The sequence below is a fragment of the Brachyhypopomus gauderio genome, chromosome 2, assembly GCF_052324685.1.
Source record: "Brachyhypopomus gauderio isolate BG-103 chromosome 2, BGAUD_0.2, whole genome shotgun sequence".
Taxonomy (NCBI): Eukaryota; Metazoa; Chordata; class Actinopteri; order Gymnotiformes; family Hypopomidae; genus Brachyhypopomus; species Brachyhypopomus gauderio.
In genome coordinates, this window is record NC_135212.1 from 25253116 (window position 1) to 25272116 (window position 19001).

The 19001-nt window shown below is 39.8% G+C and overlaps 2 protein-coding genes across 2 annotated transcripts; both read right to left on the reverse strand.

Moving 5' to 3' along the window:
- Positions 1-4162: 4162 nt before the first annotated feature.
- Positions 4163-4468, reverse strand: LOC143508659 (E-selectin-like). The gene has a single exon (XM_076997321.1). It carries the CDS (start codon positions 4466-4468, stop codon positions 4163-4165), a length of 306 nt encoding a protein of 101 aa, XP_076853436.1.
- A 4080-nt stretch (positions 4469-8548) lies between these two features.
- LOC143494975 (CD151 antigen-like) lies at positions 8549-17892 on the reverse strand. Its single transcript, XM_076992384.1, has 8 exons — positions 17551-17892; positions 15179-15263; positions 13140-13331; positions 11030-11104; positions 10136-10240; positions 9832-9990; positions 9466-9552; positions 8549-9291 (listed from the first exon to the last, which is right to left on the reverse strand). Exons 2-8 carry the CDS (start codon positions 15260-15262, stop codon positions 9232-9234), a joined length of 762 nt encoding a protein of 253 aa, XP_076848499.1. The 5' UTR covers position 15263; positions 17551-17892; the 3' UTR covers positions 8549-9231.
- Between the last annotated feature and the right edge of the window lie 1109 nt (positions 17893-19001).

A 19001-nucleotide genomic window follows, 5' to 3' on the forward strand; every position in this document is an offset into this window, starting at 1 on the left:
ATGGGCGGTCACTGATAAATTCTACGACCACCTTTATGGTAATAGATTTACAGTGTGGACCGACAATAACCCCTTGAAATATGTGATGTCCACAGCCAAGCTTGATGCCACTGGCCAACGCTGGGTGTCACAACTGGGCATGTTTGATTTTGAAATTCACTATCGACCGGGGAAAGTTAATTCAAATGCTGATGCTTTGTCCAGAATGTCGCATGGGGAGGTACAGACTGCACTGAGTATGTGCACACAGTGCGTGAGGCCTCAGTGTGAAACACAGGCAGGAGGGGAAAGGGTCACTGGGGCAACCCCCAATCATGTCGAAAGCACTGGAAGTCCCGAGGCACCTGACCAGGATTTGGCAGTCTGTGATGTTTTTGATGGTGTGGGCACTGATGTTTTGCCATCTATGACCAAGCAGGAAATCAGGGCGAGCCAGAAAGCTGATCCAGTGATTGGTCCTGTCTTGCACAGTAAAGAGCGTGATACCAGGCCTGCAGGCGGTGAGCTACGTGGTGGGGGACTGCACAAGCGTCTTCTCCTAAAGGAGTGGAAGAGGTTAGTGGTTAAGGATGGCATTCTGTATCGGCAAACAAGAGCTTGCCAAGATAAAGTTTTAGACCAGCTGGTCTTGCCAGAAACCCTGAGGGTACAGGTGAAGACTGCACTCCATGATGACTCTGGCCACTTTGGTGTTGATCGAACATTCGCATTAATTAGGGAACGTTTTTACTGGCCACGTATGCTTCAAGATATTAAAGTGTGGTGTGAGCAGTGCAAAAGGTGTTGCCTCAGGAAGACACCCTCCACAGGACTGAGGGCTCCACTGACTAGTATTCACACCAGTGCACCCCTTGAGTTAGTCTGTATAGATTTCCTCACGCTGGAGAAATCCAAAGGAGGGGTTGAGAATGTACTGGTGGTCACTGACCATTTCTCACGGTTTGCTCAAGCCTACTCCACTAGGAACCAAAAGGCAAACACAGTAGCGAAAGTGTTGTGGAGAAACTTCTTTTGTAGATTTGGGTTTCCGGCCAAATTATTGTCAGATCAAGGGAGGAATTTTGAAAGTGCTGTGGTGAAGGAACTATGTCACATAGGTGGGGTACAAAAAGTCCACACAACTCCTTATCACCCACAAGGGAACGGCACCACTGAAAGGTTCAACCGAACACTGATGAACATGTTGGGTACACTGCCACCCCACTTGAAGTCCCGATGGCATGAATATGTTGATTCAATGACACACGCATACAATTGCTCTGTCCATGACTCTACAGGTTACTGTCCCTTCTTTCTAATGTTCGGGAGAAATCCTAGGCTGCCAGTCGATCTGATGTTTGGCTTTTCACCTACTAAAGGTACTTGTGAGTACACAGAGTATGCCAGAGACCTCCGGGAGTGTCTGGCTCATGCATATGACCAGGCCAACCGAATGTCCAGACAGGCAAAGACACTACAAAAAAAATACTATGATCAGAAGGCAAGGGTGAGACACTTTCAGCCTGGGGACAGGGTGCTTGTTAAGGTGTGTCACACTGAGAGTAGGCAAAAGCTTGGTGACCGCTGGGAACCCCATCCATACCTGGTAATAAAAAAACAAGCTAGTATGCCAGTGTACATTGTCCGCTCTGAGGAGGATGGAAGAGAAAGGGTGCTCCACGAGAACCTCCTAACACAATGCATGTTCCTTCCAGCAGGAGACAACTTGAAACCAGACACCGATGAGTCTCATAATAATGACACGTTAGCAGATGAAAGCAGCCTGAGCATTGCTTTAGGTGACAGGAGGGGCCGGGATGAGGTTGACCTTGAGGTGGTGGAGGTGGAGCAGGTCAAACAGCCTTTGGATACTACAGACTCCTTGCTTGATGCCGATTCCAGGGAAGGGAACTCGGAGTATGCGGAGTCTGATGTCCAAGTGGAGGATGCTGTGGCCCAGACAGATGATTCTGGAGGCGGTCCAGTCAAAGAGGGTGCGTCTGATCCTCCGAAGGTGTCCCAACGACGCTATCCAGTCAGAGAGAGGCGTGCCCCGAATAAACTGTCCCTCGAGCTGCATGTCACTGAAGCTGAAATGATTCGGCGAAAGATCGAAAGGGGGCGCATGGTCTGGAAGCGTGCTAGAATGCAAAGAAACCTAATGGAAAACACACCCACATAAACACATTTGTAAATGTTCTTGTTTAGCTGTTTGGTATATGGCTAGAAGGCGAGGACGCCTTCACCCAAAGTGGGGGAGGGTGTAAGGTGGAGATGGTAGTTGGAGCCACCAGGTGGCGCACACACGGTGCAGGTTCATTTTTTTGACGTTGCTTACGCGGAGTCATTTTCTGTTTTACTCCGTTAAGGTAAGCCATGCTTATTGTGCTGTTCTAGCTAATCTTTGTAAAACCTGAACGCATTCAAAAAATGTCTTATAGAGTAGAAGTATAATCACCCCAGTGTCATTGGTATACTGGAAATCTGCAATTTTCTGCAAATCTGTTATTTTATGCCTTTTGGCGTTGAGGGAAAGTCGGGATGTTTTAGCGATGGCGGTTTCGTTTGTAGATTTTTAATGTGGAATTCTGGAATGTGTAGGGATTGTGTTTGATTGTGTGTGATCAATATGTTTTGTACATCGTGTACGTGATTTCATATTGTCACATGTCATCATTGGTCGATATTTTCTGTTTTACTCCGTTAAGCCACTGCCCGCTACGGAGAGTGAATTCTGGAAATAAAGCAGCGCGACCACCTGACGCACCACAGCACGTGTTCCCTGGTTTCTTTCATAACATCTAACACAACGCAGAGCTTCGCTAGGGAACCGCGGAGAGAGACAGGGTTACAGTAACCCGGTGCTGGCCTACAAAGCAAAGAATGGTCCAGCTCCTCCTTACTTGATGGCCATGGTAAAACCCAGAAGCATACCTAGAGCCCTCTGTGCCTCAAGTATGACTCGTCTTGACCCTCCATCATCCAGGACACATAGGAGACAAGCATCCAGACTTTTCTCTGTCCTGGCTCCAAGGTGGTGGAATGAACTTCCCTTGTGTGTCCGAACATCGGAGTCACTTGCTGTCTTCAGACGCCGACTGAAGACCCACCTCTTTCAAGTGCACTTTACATAATTATGCTTTCGTCTACTGTGCTTTATCGTCTCTTTCCTCAGGTGTTTGTTATAGGAATTGCTTACTGTCTTTTTCTCAGGTATTGTGCCTAATTGTTTTATAGGAATTGTTTACTGTCTTTTTCCTCAGGTGATGTGTATATTCAGGTATACAGTAATAATGACTTGGCATAATTGTTAGGCATCATATGACTTTCGTCTAGTGGTTTTTCCAGCTTAGAGTACCTTGTGTTCAGGACTATCTATACTACCTTGGAGATTCCAAGCAACTACATAGCACTTTTGTAAGTCGCTCTGGATAAGAGCGTCTGCTAAATGCAATAAATGTAAATGTTATCGCCAGACATGTATAAAGTATTAGAGACCCATACTTGATTAAAAATACAAGTTCTCTATCAAAAAAGTGACTTTAGTAGAAGTTGAAGTGTTTTTTAAAAACTTGACTTAAGTGGAAGTACAGAAGTATTCAGCATTTCTTGTAGTATTGCAAGTAGTTCTGATAATGTATGACATTTGTAAAATAGCACATAAAATACATCTTACACAAAACAATTTTCCCAAAATAAATAATCCACAGTGGATTTTAATGCAAAAATTCAAATGTAAGATAACAGCATTGGATCTGAACCAGAGAAAAACATCTATACTAACATGATTACTTATAATTGCCATCACCTCATTTTACTGTTTCTGAGCTGCCACTACAAAAATCAATTAATCAATCAATTGATCTGATTCAAATCAATACAATTCATACATCAAAACATACTACTAAATCTACTTATTTATATCTTGGGATGGATTTTCATTTTCATCAGTAATTAATTTTCATTTCATTCAAATTGCTGAGATGAAGATAGAAACTATAGTACATATTTATGGCATCACAGAAAATAATTTCTGTGTACAGTATACATACTATATAACAATATATTAATCCATTACTTTTGAATCATTTGTATAGTTTGGGGAGAAACTACCATTTCAATGTAATGTTTTCATTTGGGTTTCTAGAATTCCGATACTGTTCTTCCTGTGTTTCTCCCACCTTCAGTAGCAGAGGACATTGAGCCTCTCCTCACAGTTTCTGTTCTCCCAGAGGTTTGTCTGAAGGTTGCGAGCCCCACAGCGGTAGTCTGGGGCTGGGCAAGAGGGCAGTGACGACAGTGCCCCGGTCTGTTTCCCATTCACCCAGATCCACCGTCCATTTAGGAAGCGCAGGCCTGCCCAGACAAGGGAGGTTTGTAAAGAGTTTGTGTCCGTTTTATCCAGATATAGTGACTGTGACTCAGAGTTCAGGCATGCCAGGCCATTGTGGTGACTCCTGCAATACTCATTAGCCTCGTCCCAGGTCATATTCTCATTCACCAAGACCAAGAGCTTATAACAAAAGAAAGGCAATTGGTGAGAACAATCGTCATCATCCCAGCCTAATTCTTGCATCTTACAACATCTCCGACCTCCCGATGAATTATTAGGTGGGCTGTTGTTTTCCCAGTTAAAGAAAGAAACTGATTGTCCATCTGACCACAACCAGGGACCCATATTCGCCCTGTTCAGTCCAATCCAGCCTTCTGAAAAGTAGTTTCCTGCTGCTTCAAATAGCATCTGGTTTTCCTCTTCTGAAGTGATGGTGGACAGATTTTCGTAGATCGTTCTGCAGTACATCTGAGCGGCATCCCATGCCATAACATTATTCACATAAGTATGTTCTCTTACAAGACCTAGAGTCAACCCACAAAAGGGCACCAAGACTAAAATGACGGTGAACATATTCATTTCTGCTTTGGTGTGTTTGTAAAGTGTGCTTTGCAAATCTTTATGTACACCTCACACCAACAAAGAGCTGTTTAACTTTGAACGTGTTTGAAATATGCAAAAACAATAGAAAGGCATACAAATCTATTTAAAACATATGCAAAAAATCACAGGGGAAAAATATCAAGAACTTTTGAGTCATTAAGATTGAGCACAGTGACTGTTTAAAACAGTTTAAAGTAGTGATTTGTTTTAAAAGTTAGGCAAATGTTTTGCTCGAACTGAAATTTCTCAGAACTGAAATTTCTCAGACCTTTTGTTTCAGTCAAATAGGAAATATAACTTATGTTGTTTAACTGGTGAATTAGTGCTCAAGAACAAAACTAAGAAGTCATGCTCTGGATACCTTGCTACTAGTGATAAATGGGATGATCCACAAAATAAACCTGCGTGGTAGTTAATTTTTCCAATTAAATATTGTGCGCAAAAAAGCATGATTGTTATAAAGGCATATTAAAGACTGCAGGAAAATAAACTAATAGATTGTATATTCAGTATACAAATTGTAACCAGACACTAAACCAACTGAACTTTTGGTATTGTAGTTTGCATTTTAGGTCAAACCTAATTTCATACGACTAATCACATTTCATTATACTTAACTCTGCACATCAGTTTTCATAATAAAACACACACTTGGCCAGTATATTTTGACTTTGGTGAAATTGTTTTCAAAACTACATGAATTTGTCCTATAGTCTGAAATATTGTCCTGTCCCTACTAAAATGCCTTCAGCTTTCAGCTTCTAGTTGTACCAATCTACCAATTTACATGAATATACACTACCGTTCAAAAGTTTGGGGTCACCTAGACAATTTTGTGTTTTGCCCTGAAATCTCATACTTTTATTTATCAAATGAGTTGCAAAATGAATAGAAATATAGTCCAGACATTGACCAGGTAGAAATAATGTTTTTTTTTTTTTATTTGAAATAATTTTCTACTTTAAACTTTGCTTTCGTCAAACAATGCTCCCTTAGCAGCAATTACAGCATTGCAGACCTTTGGCATTCTAGCTGTTAATTTGCTGAGGTAATCTGGAGAAATTTCACCCCATGCTTCCAGAAGCCACTCCCACAAGTTTGATTGGGTTAATGGGCACTCTTTTCGTACCATACGGTCAAGCTGCTCCCACAACAGCTCAATGAGGTTGAGATCTGGTGACTGCGCTGGCCACTCCATTACCGATAAAACACCAGCTGCCTGCTTCTTCTCTAAATAGTTTGTGCATAATTTGGAGGTGTGCTTTGGGTCATTGTCCTGTTGCAGGATGAAATTGGCTCCAATCAAGCACTGTCCACAGGGTATGGCATGGTGTTGCAAAATGGAGTGATAGCCTTCCTTATTCAAAATCCCTTTTACCTTGTACAAATCTCCCACTTTACCAGCACCAAAGCAACCCCAGACCATCACATTACCTCCACCATGTTTGACAGATGGTGTCAGGCACTCATCCAGCATCTTTTCAGTTGTTCTGTTGTTCTGCGTCTCACAAATGTCCGTCTGTGTGATCCAAACACCTCAGACTTTGATTCGTCAGTCCATAACACTTTTTTCCAATCTTCCTCTGTCCAATGTCTGTGTTCTTTTGCCCATATTAATCTTTTTCTTTTATTAGCCAGTCTCAGATATGGCTTTTTCTTTGCCACTCTGCCCTGAAGGCCAGCATCCCGGAGTCGCCTCTTCACTGTAGATGTTGACACTGGCGTTTTGCGGGTACTATTTAATGAAGCTGCCAGTTGAGGACCTGTGAGGCGTCGATTTCTCAAACCTGAGACTAATGTACTTGTCTTCTTGCTCAGTTGTGCAGCGGGGCCTTCCACTTCTCCTTCTACTCTGGTTAGAGCCTGTCTGTGCTCTCCTTCTGAAGGGAGTAGTACACACCATTGTAGGAAATCTTCAGTTTCTTGGCAATGTCTCGCATGGAATAGCCTTCATTTCTCAGAACAAGAATAGACTGTCGAGTTTCAATTGAAAGTTGTCTTTTTCTGGCCATTTTGTGAGTTTAATCGAACCAACAATTGTAATGCTCCAGATTCTCAACTAGCTTAAAGGAAGGTCAGTTTTATAGCTTCTCTAATCAGCAAAACTGTTTTCAGCTGTGCTAACCTACTTGCACAAGGGTTTTCAAGGGTTTTCTAAATATCCAATAGCCTCCTTACACAGTTAGCAAACACAATGTACCATTAGAACACTGGAGTGATGGTTGTTGGAAATGGGTCTCCATACATCTATGTAGATATTGCATTAAAAACCAGACGTTTACAGCTAGAATAGTCATTTACCACATTAATAGTGTATTTTTGATGCATTTAATGTTAGCTAAATTGAAAAAAAAAACTGCTTTTCTTTCAAAATTAAGAACATTTCTAAGTGACCCCAAACTTTTGAACGGTAGTGTACATTTTGTTTATATGAAGCCCAAAAAAACAATAGCAAGAAGAATAACAATATTTTAGGAATTTCAAGAAACCACACACTGTGACTATATCTGAGAAGTAAATTTTCACATTAGTTTTCATATAAAATGTATAACAAAAGACCTTATTGGCCAAGCTCCTGACTTTACATTCCAAAAGTTTGAATTTGTTCATTATTCATAAGTACATCAAAACTATTTTTTCTAGTTGTAATTAGTTTTTAAGATGTGTATATTAAATTATTAGAACGCATTTGTTTCGTATTTAAGTAATTAAATCCCCATCATCTAGTTTCAACTAGTTTCAGTACTCAAAAGCTCATGATGTAAATGCATTTAAATGTGTGCAAAGGAAGTGATGCATGTAGGTCTAAAATAAAAATAAAAAGAACAACATGAACTAATTTTCAAGATTTGTTTTGGAAAATCACATGAAAGGAAGATACACACACACACACCCACACACAACACAGTGCATATTTACGGCACCACATCAGAAAGGATCCAATTTGAAATACGTTTCTCATTTAGACCACTATAAGCTCACCACTTTACAAAGAAAAATAACTCGACGGTCCATCAGACCACAGCCAATGGTTTATGTTTATCTGTCTTCCATGCCATCCAATCTGTTTTTCCACTTCAAAAGTGATGGTGGATTGATCTCTGTGATATTGTCTGCAATGATTCCGAGCATAATCTCATTTGGTTGTGTTCATGTGGACATATTATCTGACCAAAGCCTTATTCAATCTTAAAACAAGTTACCTTAAGGATTTCAGCACCTCTATTTCTAGGTCTTCAATGTCACCATAATGTCATTTAAAGCAACACAGTCAAATTTCATCACATTTGAAAAGCAAGTTTGCACATAAATTTTCATATGTAAATGTAATGCAAATGCAATGCCCCTTTTAGCCAGTCTACTGTCCAAGTAAATCTGTTCTTATTAACAGTATAAAATTTTAAAGAATAAAAGATAAAATTGCACCCATTAATAAAGTATGTTTTCCAAAGTTACAGATGTCTAACTAGTAAGTGAAAGTTTATTTCCCAGAATTCCCAGGCCATTCTGCAGGTTTGCACCATCCTACCAAGTCCTAGAACACGAGAGTTCTCCTCTGCTATGGTCTTGCTAGATGTATAAATATTGAAAAAGATATGTTAAATATTTCAATGAAAATTCAAAGAGTTTGTAATATTGATGTGTTTATTACTGATCTCACAAACGAAGGAGGAAAATTACCTATAAACAGTTGCAAAGAAATTAGTGCACTCCTGTTGTGATTTAAAATACCATTATTCTACATTAATGATTAAACCTGTAATTAATTTTTTAAAATTCTGACTAAAAAAATCTAGATTCAAATTTAACTTGGATGAAACTAGTGTCTGTCCCACTATGCTTCATCTGCATGTGGAAAACTGTGTTAGCCAGACAAACATTGATGAGGAAGACAAATTTTACAAAACGTAAAAATAATAATAACAATGAGACCAGTGTCACATAAAATAATCATACAAAATATTCAGTTCGTAAAAAAAATAAAAAAATAAAAAAAAGCTACAGTATGCAGTCCAATCCTACATTAAATATGATTTAAATATTTCATCCATGTTCACTAAAAGAATCACTGATGCAAATGCTGTTATTTACAGGCTGCAAAAAAATCAAGTTCATTGTTTGTCCACAGGGAGTTTTACAGCATGCAGTGATTCACTTCATAATAGGCACATTGGTTGCAAAGCTGATATGGTTCATACAACACTTAACTGCTCTTTACCACAATCTTTCAAATGAACCCCTTCTCTTGTGTCAGTGTGAACTAATATTGTTAGTGAGGACATTCGAGGCCCGTTTGTTTCAACTCAAACACCCACTCAGTACGGTTCTGCTTTCAGACTCCTGTAGAGACAGCATGTGAAAACCATACCCACGATCTGAAATAAAGAAAAGAAAAAGCATTATAGGTCTGAGCCAGGAAATCTCCACACATTAAGCAAAGGAATTATGAAAATCAAAACCTGGGTACTAATTTTATTTTTGTAGCATTTCATTTTACAAATAAGACATATGGGTGGTGACAGGGACATTTGAACAGATGTTGGTCCCACCTGCACACTAGCAATTCCCACACCCACTGCACCGATTATCTTTAAGTGGTCCAGGATGAAGTTCTCCAGTTTAGCGATGCAACCACCCTATTAACAAAATACAGAATAACTATTGCAGGGCTTATTAACAGAGCACCACAGTGCCCAATAATCTCCTGAGACTGGCTGGATACATGTAAGAGGAACATGTCCTTTCCCATAACAACCTCAATGGGGGGTTAGTTCTTAAGAGGGGTACTACTGACCCCTGCTGGACAAAATCACTGGGACACATACAAACTCTACATTACCTCTATTAACTTCATGAAGCCACCTCCTGTGCAAAGCTGTGTTTGTGCATACATGCACATTGCGGTCACCTCTCACCTCTACTTTATAAATGTTGGAGGGGTGGTCTCTCTTGCCACAGAGGTTTGTTGGGGTTTTACAACAGCTGTCTGGGACCTTTCTGCCTGTGGCTTCACTGGAGCGGATCCAGAGGCTTTCTGTCCAGTCTGTGTAGTTCTTACTGCCACAGCACTTGAACTGAGAGAAATGGCAATGTGAGCCGGAGAACCCAGAGTGAGAAAAGACACATACATCGTCAGCATCATGTGGGCCAGTTTATTTCTACGAAATGTACTGCAACGTTCATATTCACTGTGCTCACATAACCGTCATATCACGATACCTCTTGCTGTAGTTTATCCACAGCCTTGGTGACGTGGTCCTGGTCTGGCTGACGATAATGTTGCACCATAGTATTTTTCAGATTATTTTTCAGCTCCTCATTCAACTGTGCTCATTTGGAACATTCAAGAAAAAATCATCAATTAGCATCCACATCTACTGGAATTACTTCAGCGATTTTCTAACTGCACATACCCAACATTCAGCAGTTCAGCTAATTAAACATATTAAGAAAACTGCACATACTGTTAATCAAAATGCAATAATTCTTGTGTATTCATTTTTTTTAAAGTTGTGTAATTAAATTATTTTTAAAGCAATCTTGGATTTGAAAATGGTGTTTTGTAAATAAAATTTGACATTCATAATGTTTCTCTTTATTTAACCAGCCAAATAGGGAAAATAAATTATTTTTGTATCAGTCAGTACAAAAGAACTGGCTTGAGAAACTTTGTATACAAAGAACAAGGAGTGTTAATGACATTTGTGCAAATCCCATCAAGAATAAATGCATACATCATTTTCATACTGCATATTATTCCTCCTACTGCTACTGCCTCCTACTACTGCATTTAGCTGCAAAACAATTAGAGGGTGAATGAGCATCACCGATTGGCCAGAAGGCTTAAACACGCCTTTATCTTGAGACAGCAGGACACAGGCAAACAAATAACAGAGGACCCTAATGAAGTCGAGGGCTGCTATGTGTGGCATCACTATATATACACTTAACTTCAAACATCAAGTAGTACAAAACCATAGTCAAATTCATATTAACAAAGAATTCATCAAATATAGAGGTATGATTTTTATTTTTGTCCATATCCCACAGCCCCACCACCACCCCCCCCCCCCCCCCCCCCCCCCCACACCCCTTGGGAAGAGCAGTCTGTACCTGCTGATAGTAGATGTAGGCCAACACTCCAGCCAGGATCTCCAGAAGAAAAATGCACAGCAGTAGGACAAAATACTGCAAGAGTGAAAAAACAAAAACAAAGGAGAGTACTGTATTTAATTGTGACAAATTATTGTTACAGGAAGATCTAAGAAATTTGGAAGCATTAAAAAATTTAATCAAAATGAGCAAATTCATTCATTTGTTTTATTCATTCATGCAAGTTTGAAAACATGCTGTAGGATTTGACTGAGATACAAAACCATCTACTCAAATGATTTTTAAACTGGACATTTTGCATGTTTTATGCATTGTTTGAATATGCATTTGGTGGGCAACATAAGGCTGTGCAGAAGACAGCTGGCCCTCCCACCCTGGATAATATACACTCTGGGTAAATGTGCAATTATCATGCACTTGTGAAAACTATGCATGGCTTATAAAGGTTCATGTGTATGACCAATATGTAGGCTTACAATAACATAACAGGATTAATGGGCTGGTAAGAATGAATTATCCATTTTCACCCAAATTGTCTCTGCACAGTAACCAGCATATGAATATGCAGTGCATAAATGTCTCTTCTGTGTGAGATGCAAGCACATCTGTTTAAGCATGGAGGGGGGACATTCGTAGCTGTGGAGACTCGCATATTTCTACCTGCCTGAACCTGCCCTCATCTGCACCTACACCTCCCCCACCGTTTGACTGTAGGCACCAGGTGAGAGGGTCTGGGAGGAAGACACAACTCACCACTGAGCTCCAGCTGCTCAAGAAAAAAATACTGCACGTGAAAAAGGGGACACATCTACTTTAACATGAAGCCAAAATACTGACAGTGGGGTATCAGTCATATAAAACAAGAGTTTGAAAAATTCCAGACCTAAATTCCAGTGCCTTAATCACATCTCCTCTAGATTATAGTGCACTACTCTGCATTTTCTTCCTGTTTAATCTTCTAATTTGTAGTTACCCAAACTGTAGCCTTTCAAAAGGTACTTTGAAAGCAAATGCCCTGCTTAACATAGATAACGATAAACAGAGGCAGGTTTTCTTTTCCATTTGTTATGTACTATTTAATGACATAGCAAGTCATTTAAGAACAAAAGTGACTGAATGAAAAGGATCAGTATCTAACAACCGCATTTAAAACCTATGACTGCTTTGTGTACATCTGCATTGCTAAGTAACCATGCAATCAAAAAAAGTTTGTGCCTAGAATGAGAATACAACTGTATTTGAACAATGAGACTAAATAAGATTGGCCCATGTAGGTTCAATAATCTATACTTGAAATTTGAATATCCAATATCGGCTTATGAATTTAACTAAATGAAAGGAAAAAACATTGTACATTCAGGTTATAAATCAATTCAGAACTACTTTCTACTATTTCTGTACATGTACGCCATGCCAGCATGCTTATCCAATCTCCCCAGCTGAACAGGAGTCTCTGAGCATTACACAATATTTCCCTGAAACAAAAGGATCCTTGTGCTAGGTTCTGGCATAACTTCACCAAGAGAGCTAAGCAACCAGAGGGAGAGAATTTCCCATGCTTCCTCGCCACATTCCTTATTGTAGGAACGATGGTACATGATACATCAATTATGCATGAAGGTGAATTGGGGCATTACTTATATTCCTGAAAGTGTTTCTTGGAACTGTGTAATATAAATTTTTAATTGACATCCAAAAGGCACAGCAAGTTCGTTCAGAAAATTGCAGTGCATGCCATTATATTAATCAAAGAATAAGAACAAATCCCACCACAAATACACTATACAATGATACGTAGATTTATTTATATGTGGATTAGGGTAGTTGTAGAAAAGTAGAGTCTTTATTAATGGAATCCTTGATCTCATCAATAATGCACATACAACATTATACTGCAATGCTTGGATGAGCTTAAAAACGGATGACTGGTCTTGAAATGCATGGTCATAGTCATCAGGCCGATAATGAATGAATTATCTAAAATCCACACTATGTGCACTGAAAAAAATGCCATTGTGCATTGTGCAAAACTGCATTCCTCTCTCCTGTCACATAACTGTTGTGTGAAGGTCTGCGTGTAGTGTGTGGAAGTGTGGGGTCTGGACCTCACCACTCTCAGAAGTCGTCTTTGCTCTTTGAAGGTGGCACAGCAACCTAGGACTCCAGTGACCATGACGATGACCCCTGCCAGAACAAGGATATAGGCCGACACAGCATAGATCCTGGAGGACAGCAGGCTGATGTAGTCACTCTTTTCTGTTAGTGTCCATATCCCTACAGCCATCACAGCACCCCCTGCCAGCTAAGAAAAGAAACTATTTTTAAGACCATGGAAAAGTGTCTTTGCATTTACACTTAAATTGGTGATCTTTCTAGACATTTATGTTGTTAATGCTTTATGAATATTACTCTCACAAAACAATGATTATTCTTACAACGGAGAACTAAACTCAGTAGCCACAAGAAATATTCATCCTGTTGCATCTGCCCTCATTGGTTAATTTCATGGTGTGCATTCCTACTGTTTTTAGATTCTCATGTATTTGGGCAAGTTAAGAAAATATTTTTCTGTTTGGGTAATAAAGCCCTTTTGCAAGATGCTACATGGATAAAAACACTTACTAAATACCACAAATGTGAATGGAAATAGATTAGTCATACATTTTATAAGAATAATAAAATTACAGATTCTAGCTAATGCAGTTACATGCACAATTTGCCAGATACCCTCTAGCAGGCTAATAACTGGGTGCTTTCTGTCCACAGGACCATTGCTAAACAGATCCAATTTGTATTGAAGGCTACTCTTGGCACAATGATACAAACAAGTCATTGCAGTGACATGGGTGCAGGGCTTAAACTGGCTCAAGTATATCAGAAATATCCATGCTGCTACAGTCTGACATGTGTCCCTGCAGAGCCAAGCATGGTCAGAAGTGCCACAGAATAGCAAATAACAAATGTTTCATATCAGCAGTCTCCAAATGTATACTCTAGGACCTCTTCATAAGAAAACCTGATGGGCATCTAGGGAGATGGCTGATACAAATCAGGGACAATGCATTTAAACACAGAACAACTTAGTATGATATGATGGAATATCATGCAATATTATACACTTCAACAGTTCTCAACATTAATTCTCCATTATAAATCACCATATGCCACTTGTTTAATGGAAAAATCTCTATATGAAGATGCCACATTTATACAAGCTGTTACTTTGAGACACACACACACACTACGGTGGAAGATTTCAGACTTGTCACCATGTTTATTACTTTTCCAGTAGACACAGCTGGACAGAAGTCATGATGTATACACATTCTGACTTTATGAATACAATAGTGCTTGAAAGTTTGTGAACTCTTTTAGAAGTTTTCTGCAAATGTTTGTCCTAAAACATCAAGTAGATAAAGATAACCAAATCAATCAAATGAGAAAAATACTGTTATTTATCTACTAAGCAAAATGATCCCTCCCCTCAAAGCAAAACTTGAGGCATCACAGAGATTGTGGGCTGTATGTACTGATGCAAGACAAGGCTCCTAGCTTTGAGACTTCTGCACTAGAGATGAGCTTCTCATTTAGCATGTTCATGTCTTCCCTTGAAGTGAACATGGTGGCAAAAACCTTCTATACACCCGACACATTTTACACCCCTACTACACCAAGAAGTATTTTTTAAACAATAAAATTGCAGATCTTATAAAGGGACAGTGAAAGCATATTGAATATGGAATGTTTTACTGCTAAAAGCTCATTAAACACTGTATTCATGTAAAGTGTGTCTTAAACACACTGAATAAGTCATTGTGAAAGCAGGTACCCTACCAGGCTTTACACATGGTGGTGTCAAAGTCCACCCCCGACTCTGCCCTTAGGCTTGTTGGTATTTGTGTGTACATTCATCTGTGTCTATGTGTGCTGACGTCAGTGTGTGTTAGTGTGTATTCCTCCATGTTATTCGCATCGCTTCTTTCGTCTCATTATTGTTGTGTTACACTTGTGTCTTCTGACTGTCAGTGTATTTACGTGTGCGTGTTGTCAACATTCTCAGTCATTGTCTGACTTCCGTCCCGTACATTCATCGCGTTTACCGTGGTGTCACTAATATTCCCTCGCAGGTAACAGGTGGAAGAGCCTTACCCAAAACAGGAAGTTAAAAGTGAACAGAAGGTATTTCAGACAGACGGTCCCACATGTCTCTTTCTTTTCTTCATAAACACCCATTCTAAAAGAAGAAAACAAGGGTGTTTGTAACAATGCAATACAATCCAGGTAATATTACAGGAAGGTCCAAATCTAACAGGTTAGGATGAATGGCAAAATGTGGATTTTTAGAGTTCCCAACATTTCTAGACTGAAAAGGTCATGGTTAACAGGGCAAAATGACTATTACAACAGTTTGGAACATAATAGTATTTTGGAACTGTGAATCATTCGTTCTCAAAATGTCAGTAAAATGAAATTAAGTTCGTCTGAGATGCTAGCCAAGCAACCAACCCTTCATCTGCAAAGACGTGCCTTGTTGGCAATTCACAGATATCAGATCCACAACACAAGCCAGCACTAGCAAGATCTCACTAAAGCTGCTGCTTTCAGTGGTGTACACATACAGATTATAAATTAGGTCAAAAACCTTAACACCACAGATCTATGAACCAGTCATCTACCTTACCTCCACCTCTCTTACTCAAGTCCAGACTCGCAACCATAATGAATCCCTCTACTTGATTCTCCTAATGTCTTCCATTGTTTGTGACTGCTTCTTAGCAGGGTAAGGTGGAAAAGCTTATAATGAAGAGGACAGCACTCACACTTTTCAACAAAATCTTTCAACAAGATTGCATTCAGGTAAAACACTAGTTATGAGCTATGAAATGATATAGTACACAAAAGAAAAAAACAAACTTTAGTAAAAAAAATGACAAAGATTCAGGAAGTAGCATCCACCATTTTTAAAAGGTGGTTCCTCAAATATAGTACATGTTTAGATTGAAATGGCATTTTACAGCAAAAAATAAATAAACAAATAAATAAGAGTTAAATTTGTGGGGGCAAAACAAGTTGTGGTTGTTCATCATGAATTTCATTGTAATTTGTAAACCTTACAAGATGTTAAATATGTCTTTCTAGATGCTCAGAAAAAGACAAATGTTTTAGCAGACACGGACAGCAAGGAAATAAAAATGGGGCTATAGGCTACATGCTCCAAAACGCATTCAGTCCGATTATAAAATAGTGCAGTAATCCAAGTATGTTATTCTACTCAATTCAGTTCTTCACACTCTAAAGACAGAGTATTAAAAGACTGGTCAAAAAAGGCACACATTGGTGTGATTCTCATATCAGACAAACTCAAAGACTCATCTGTTAGTGATGATTGTCACTTAAGCACAAACAAAGTCCTATTTATAAGACCTCAATAAACTGGTGCCTTTAGGACAACAGAGATCACAGCAGCTGAAACACTGAAACACTTCATTCTTTTATCTATAAATGCTATGTTTTGGGACAAAACTATGCAGTTTGGATATCTGCACTCTCTGAACTTAAAAGAACAAGTGTGACATTTCACAGTTCACCTAAACCTCCAGTCAGCTATTTCACCAGTACAATGAATGATCATCCATGTTCAAGCAGACAGTAAAACAGAAAAAACTCCAACCTTGTACATCCATAATACATCTGCTAAATCCAAAAAGCTCCAACAAGAGAGTAAAGAAAAAGAAATGTACTAAATATAAAGTTACTAGCCTAGGACTTGTATTAAAGGAGCTCAAAGAGAAAGTGTGCGAGTATGTGTGTAGTGTTAACGAGAGAAAAGTGGCAATTCTAATTACATGGTTGGCAGATGCCAGGGCAGCAGTAAAAAATCTTTGTCTTGCTTCTACTCATGCAGATGACTCAGGACTAGGTTTGCTGTGCATTTTGTCTACCTTTTTTCCTCGTTCGCTCCGTTTCTGGGTCAATAGCAATAATAATGTAATTAACTTTACCAAACCCGAACTCACACAAGTGGCCAAGGAAGCTCATGAGGACTCCACCTGGACTTCACGCCTCATAAGGCCTACAGCTACACATCTTCATTTGGAACTATACACCACCCAAACTCGCCCTTCTTATTCACTTTAGCTGACTGTCTAATTAAACGTTTCGATGTGTCTATATTGCGTTTCGAAAAAATCCCGTTACGCCGTTGTTAATTAAGGCCGCTTCGCATCAGTCGTCACTTTTATTTCTATCTTTTACAACTCATCTCAGTAAAAGTCCTACACTGCTAACGCTAGCCAGCATGCTAGCTGGACCGGACAGACGTCTCTCATCTAAACTAATTTGCTAACGACGCTGCTAAAAGTCTGCGCATTAACATCCATACATTACAACTAGAGTCCAGCTTTCTATTCGAAAATAAGACCGAAACGGATAACTACGAGACTTTAGGCAGCTGGCTCTGCTAGCTTGGCTGGCTACCTGTCTCAGGTAACGGCCGAACCGGATTTAAAGCGTAACGTTACCTGGCACTCGGTGAAAGGTCCACGCTCCTCTTTATAACGAATTGATGACAGAAGGCAAGTAATTATTTTCATCACAGACAACCTGCTTTCGGTACAAAAAACTTTTGGTAGACCCCTACTTGAACCAAACAACCCCACCCAGCGACCACGGTCCCTTCGCCGTGATTTGTACGTGGCCGTCGGGTCAGACGGGCGTGGTTTGCGTTTTCGAGCCCTGCGGCAAACTTTAAATGTTTGCGCTACTGCTGGATGTTTGCATCAACACATCTCATTTCTTCATCATTTGGGAGTCCTGGAGTTCTTTGATCTCGGTTTTATCTAAGCAGCCGACATTCCTGGCCTTCGGTTCGCAAGTGCCTGTTGCTTTTGGGGCGCAGATGTTTGTAAACACAGCGAATTTAGACGACACATGGCTTCTCACACTTAGCCTACTTGGTCATTTGTGCTACCTGTTGTTTCTGGATCCAGATTGTGTGTGAATACGCATGTACTATAATAGCCCTACATATAAAAGTTATCTAATGAGCTAACACTGAAATAGCTTGGTCTATTTCTTGATTGAATGTAGACTTGCGGCTCTTTTGAAAAGTGGCATCGACAAATATGTTAAATACTATGCTTGGGAGCCTGCAGTTTGAGGTGTATATTGCTCTATCCATCCTTTTCTGTAAAGTTTCTAATGGTTGTTCTAAGCACCCTTACGGAGTCGAGAGTTTGTCAGTTGGATCAGGCAGTCCAGGCATCAAGCTTCAAGAACTCCACCTAAGGCCAAATGACTAATCTAGCCAGGTGAGGTGAGGACACTCATAGGATTGCAATGTACACAGGTAGTCAGATTTTCTTTGTTTCCGGTGCTCCTAAAAGTCTTTTTGTGTGTGTACCTGTTCACTACTCGCTCAGTGGCTCAGGTTGAACTTGGGATGTTGTGGGCTGGTTACACACCTAAACTGAAAGTGTCTCTTAATGGCTTCAGAATAATCTGTCTCTACTGCTAAAACCTTTAGATAACACATGACTGACAATGTACCGTAGAACAAAAAGTGCCAGGTTTCCATTTGTCTTCTAGTGGTACAACACTGACACTATGTGGATGACATTTGACATAGCTATACAAAGTATGAGAGATTGCATGAGACCTTCTCTAGGCTCTGTATGTTTAGTATCTTCCTCTTTTTCACATTTGTAACAATTTAATGACACTTTGAGGTAGCCTAATAAATAGAGTTAAACACTATTATCCCTGCACAGATGTAGTACTGTGTATTCCCTCACTACAGTGAGATGGCTGGTATGGGAGCAGCATCACTGTCAGTGCTCTTACAGACCCCAGTATACCTCCTCGACTGCAGGATGCAGGACAGTTTTGCCTCTCTGCTTCTGTCATTGCCTGATCAGTGTGGCTGATGTCATTTAGGCTTATTGAAAGGAGGGAGTATGCTGCATTACTCAAA

Excerpts from the sequence above, each read along its gene's own strand:
- LOC143508659 (XM_076997321.1), bottom strand. The coding sequence starts at position 4,468 with ATGACCTGGGACGAGGCTAATGAGTATTGCAGGAGTCACCACAATGGC.
- LOC143494975 (XM_076992384.1), bottom strand. The coding sequence starts at position 15,262 with ATGGGTGTTTATGAAGAAAAGAAAGAGACATGTGGGACCGTCTGTCTG. Across the intron at positions 10,241-11,029 it reads CCTACATCTACTATCAGCAG|TTGAATGAGGAGCTGAAAAA; the intron begins GTACAGACTGCT and ends AAATGAGCACAG. Across the intron at positions 9,991-10,135 it reads TGGATAAACTACAGCAAGAG|TTCAAGTGCTGTGGCAGTAA; the intron begins GTATCGTGATAT and ends CATTTCTCTCAG.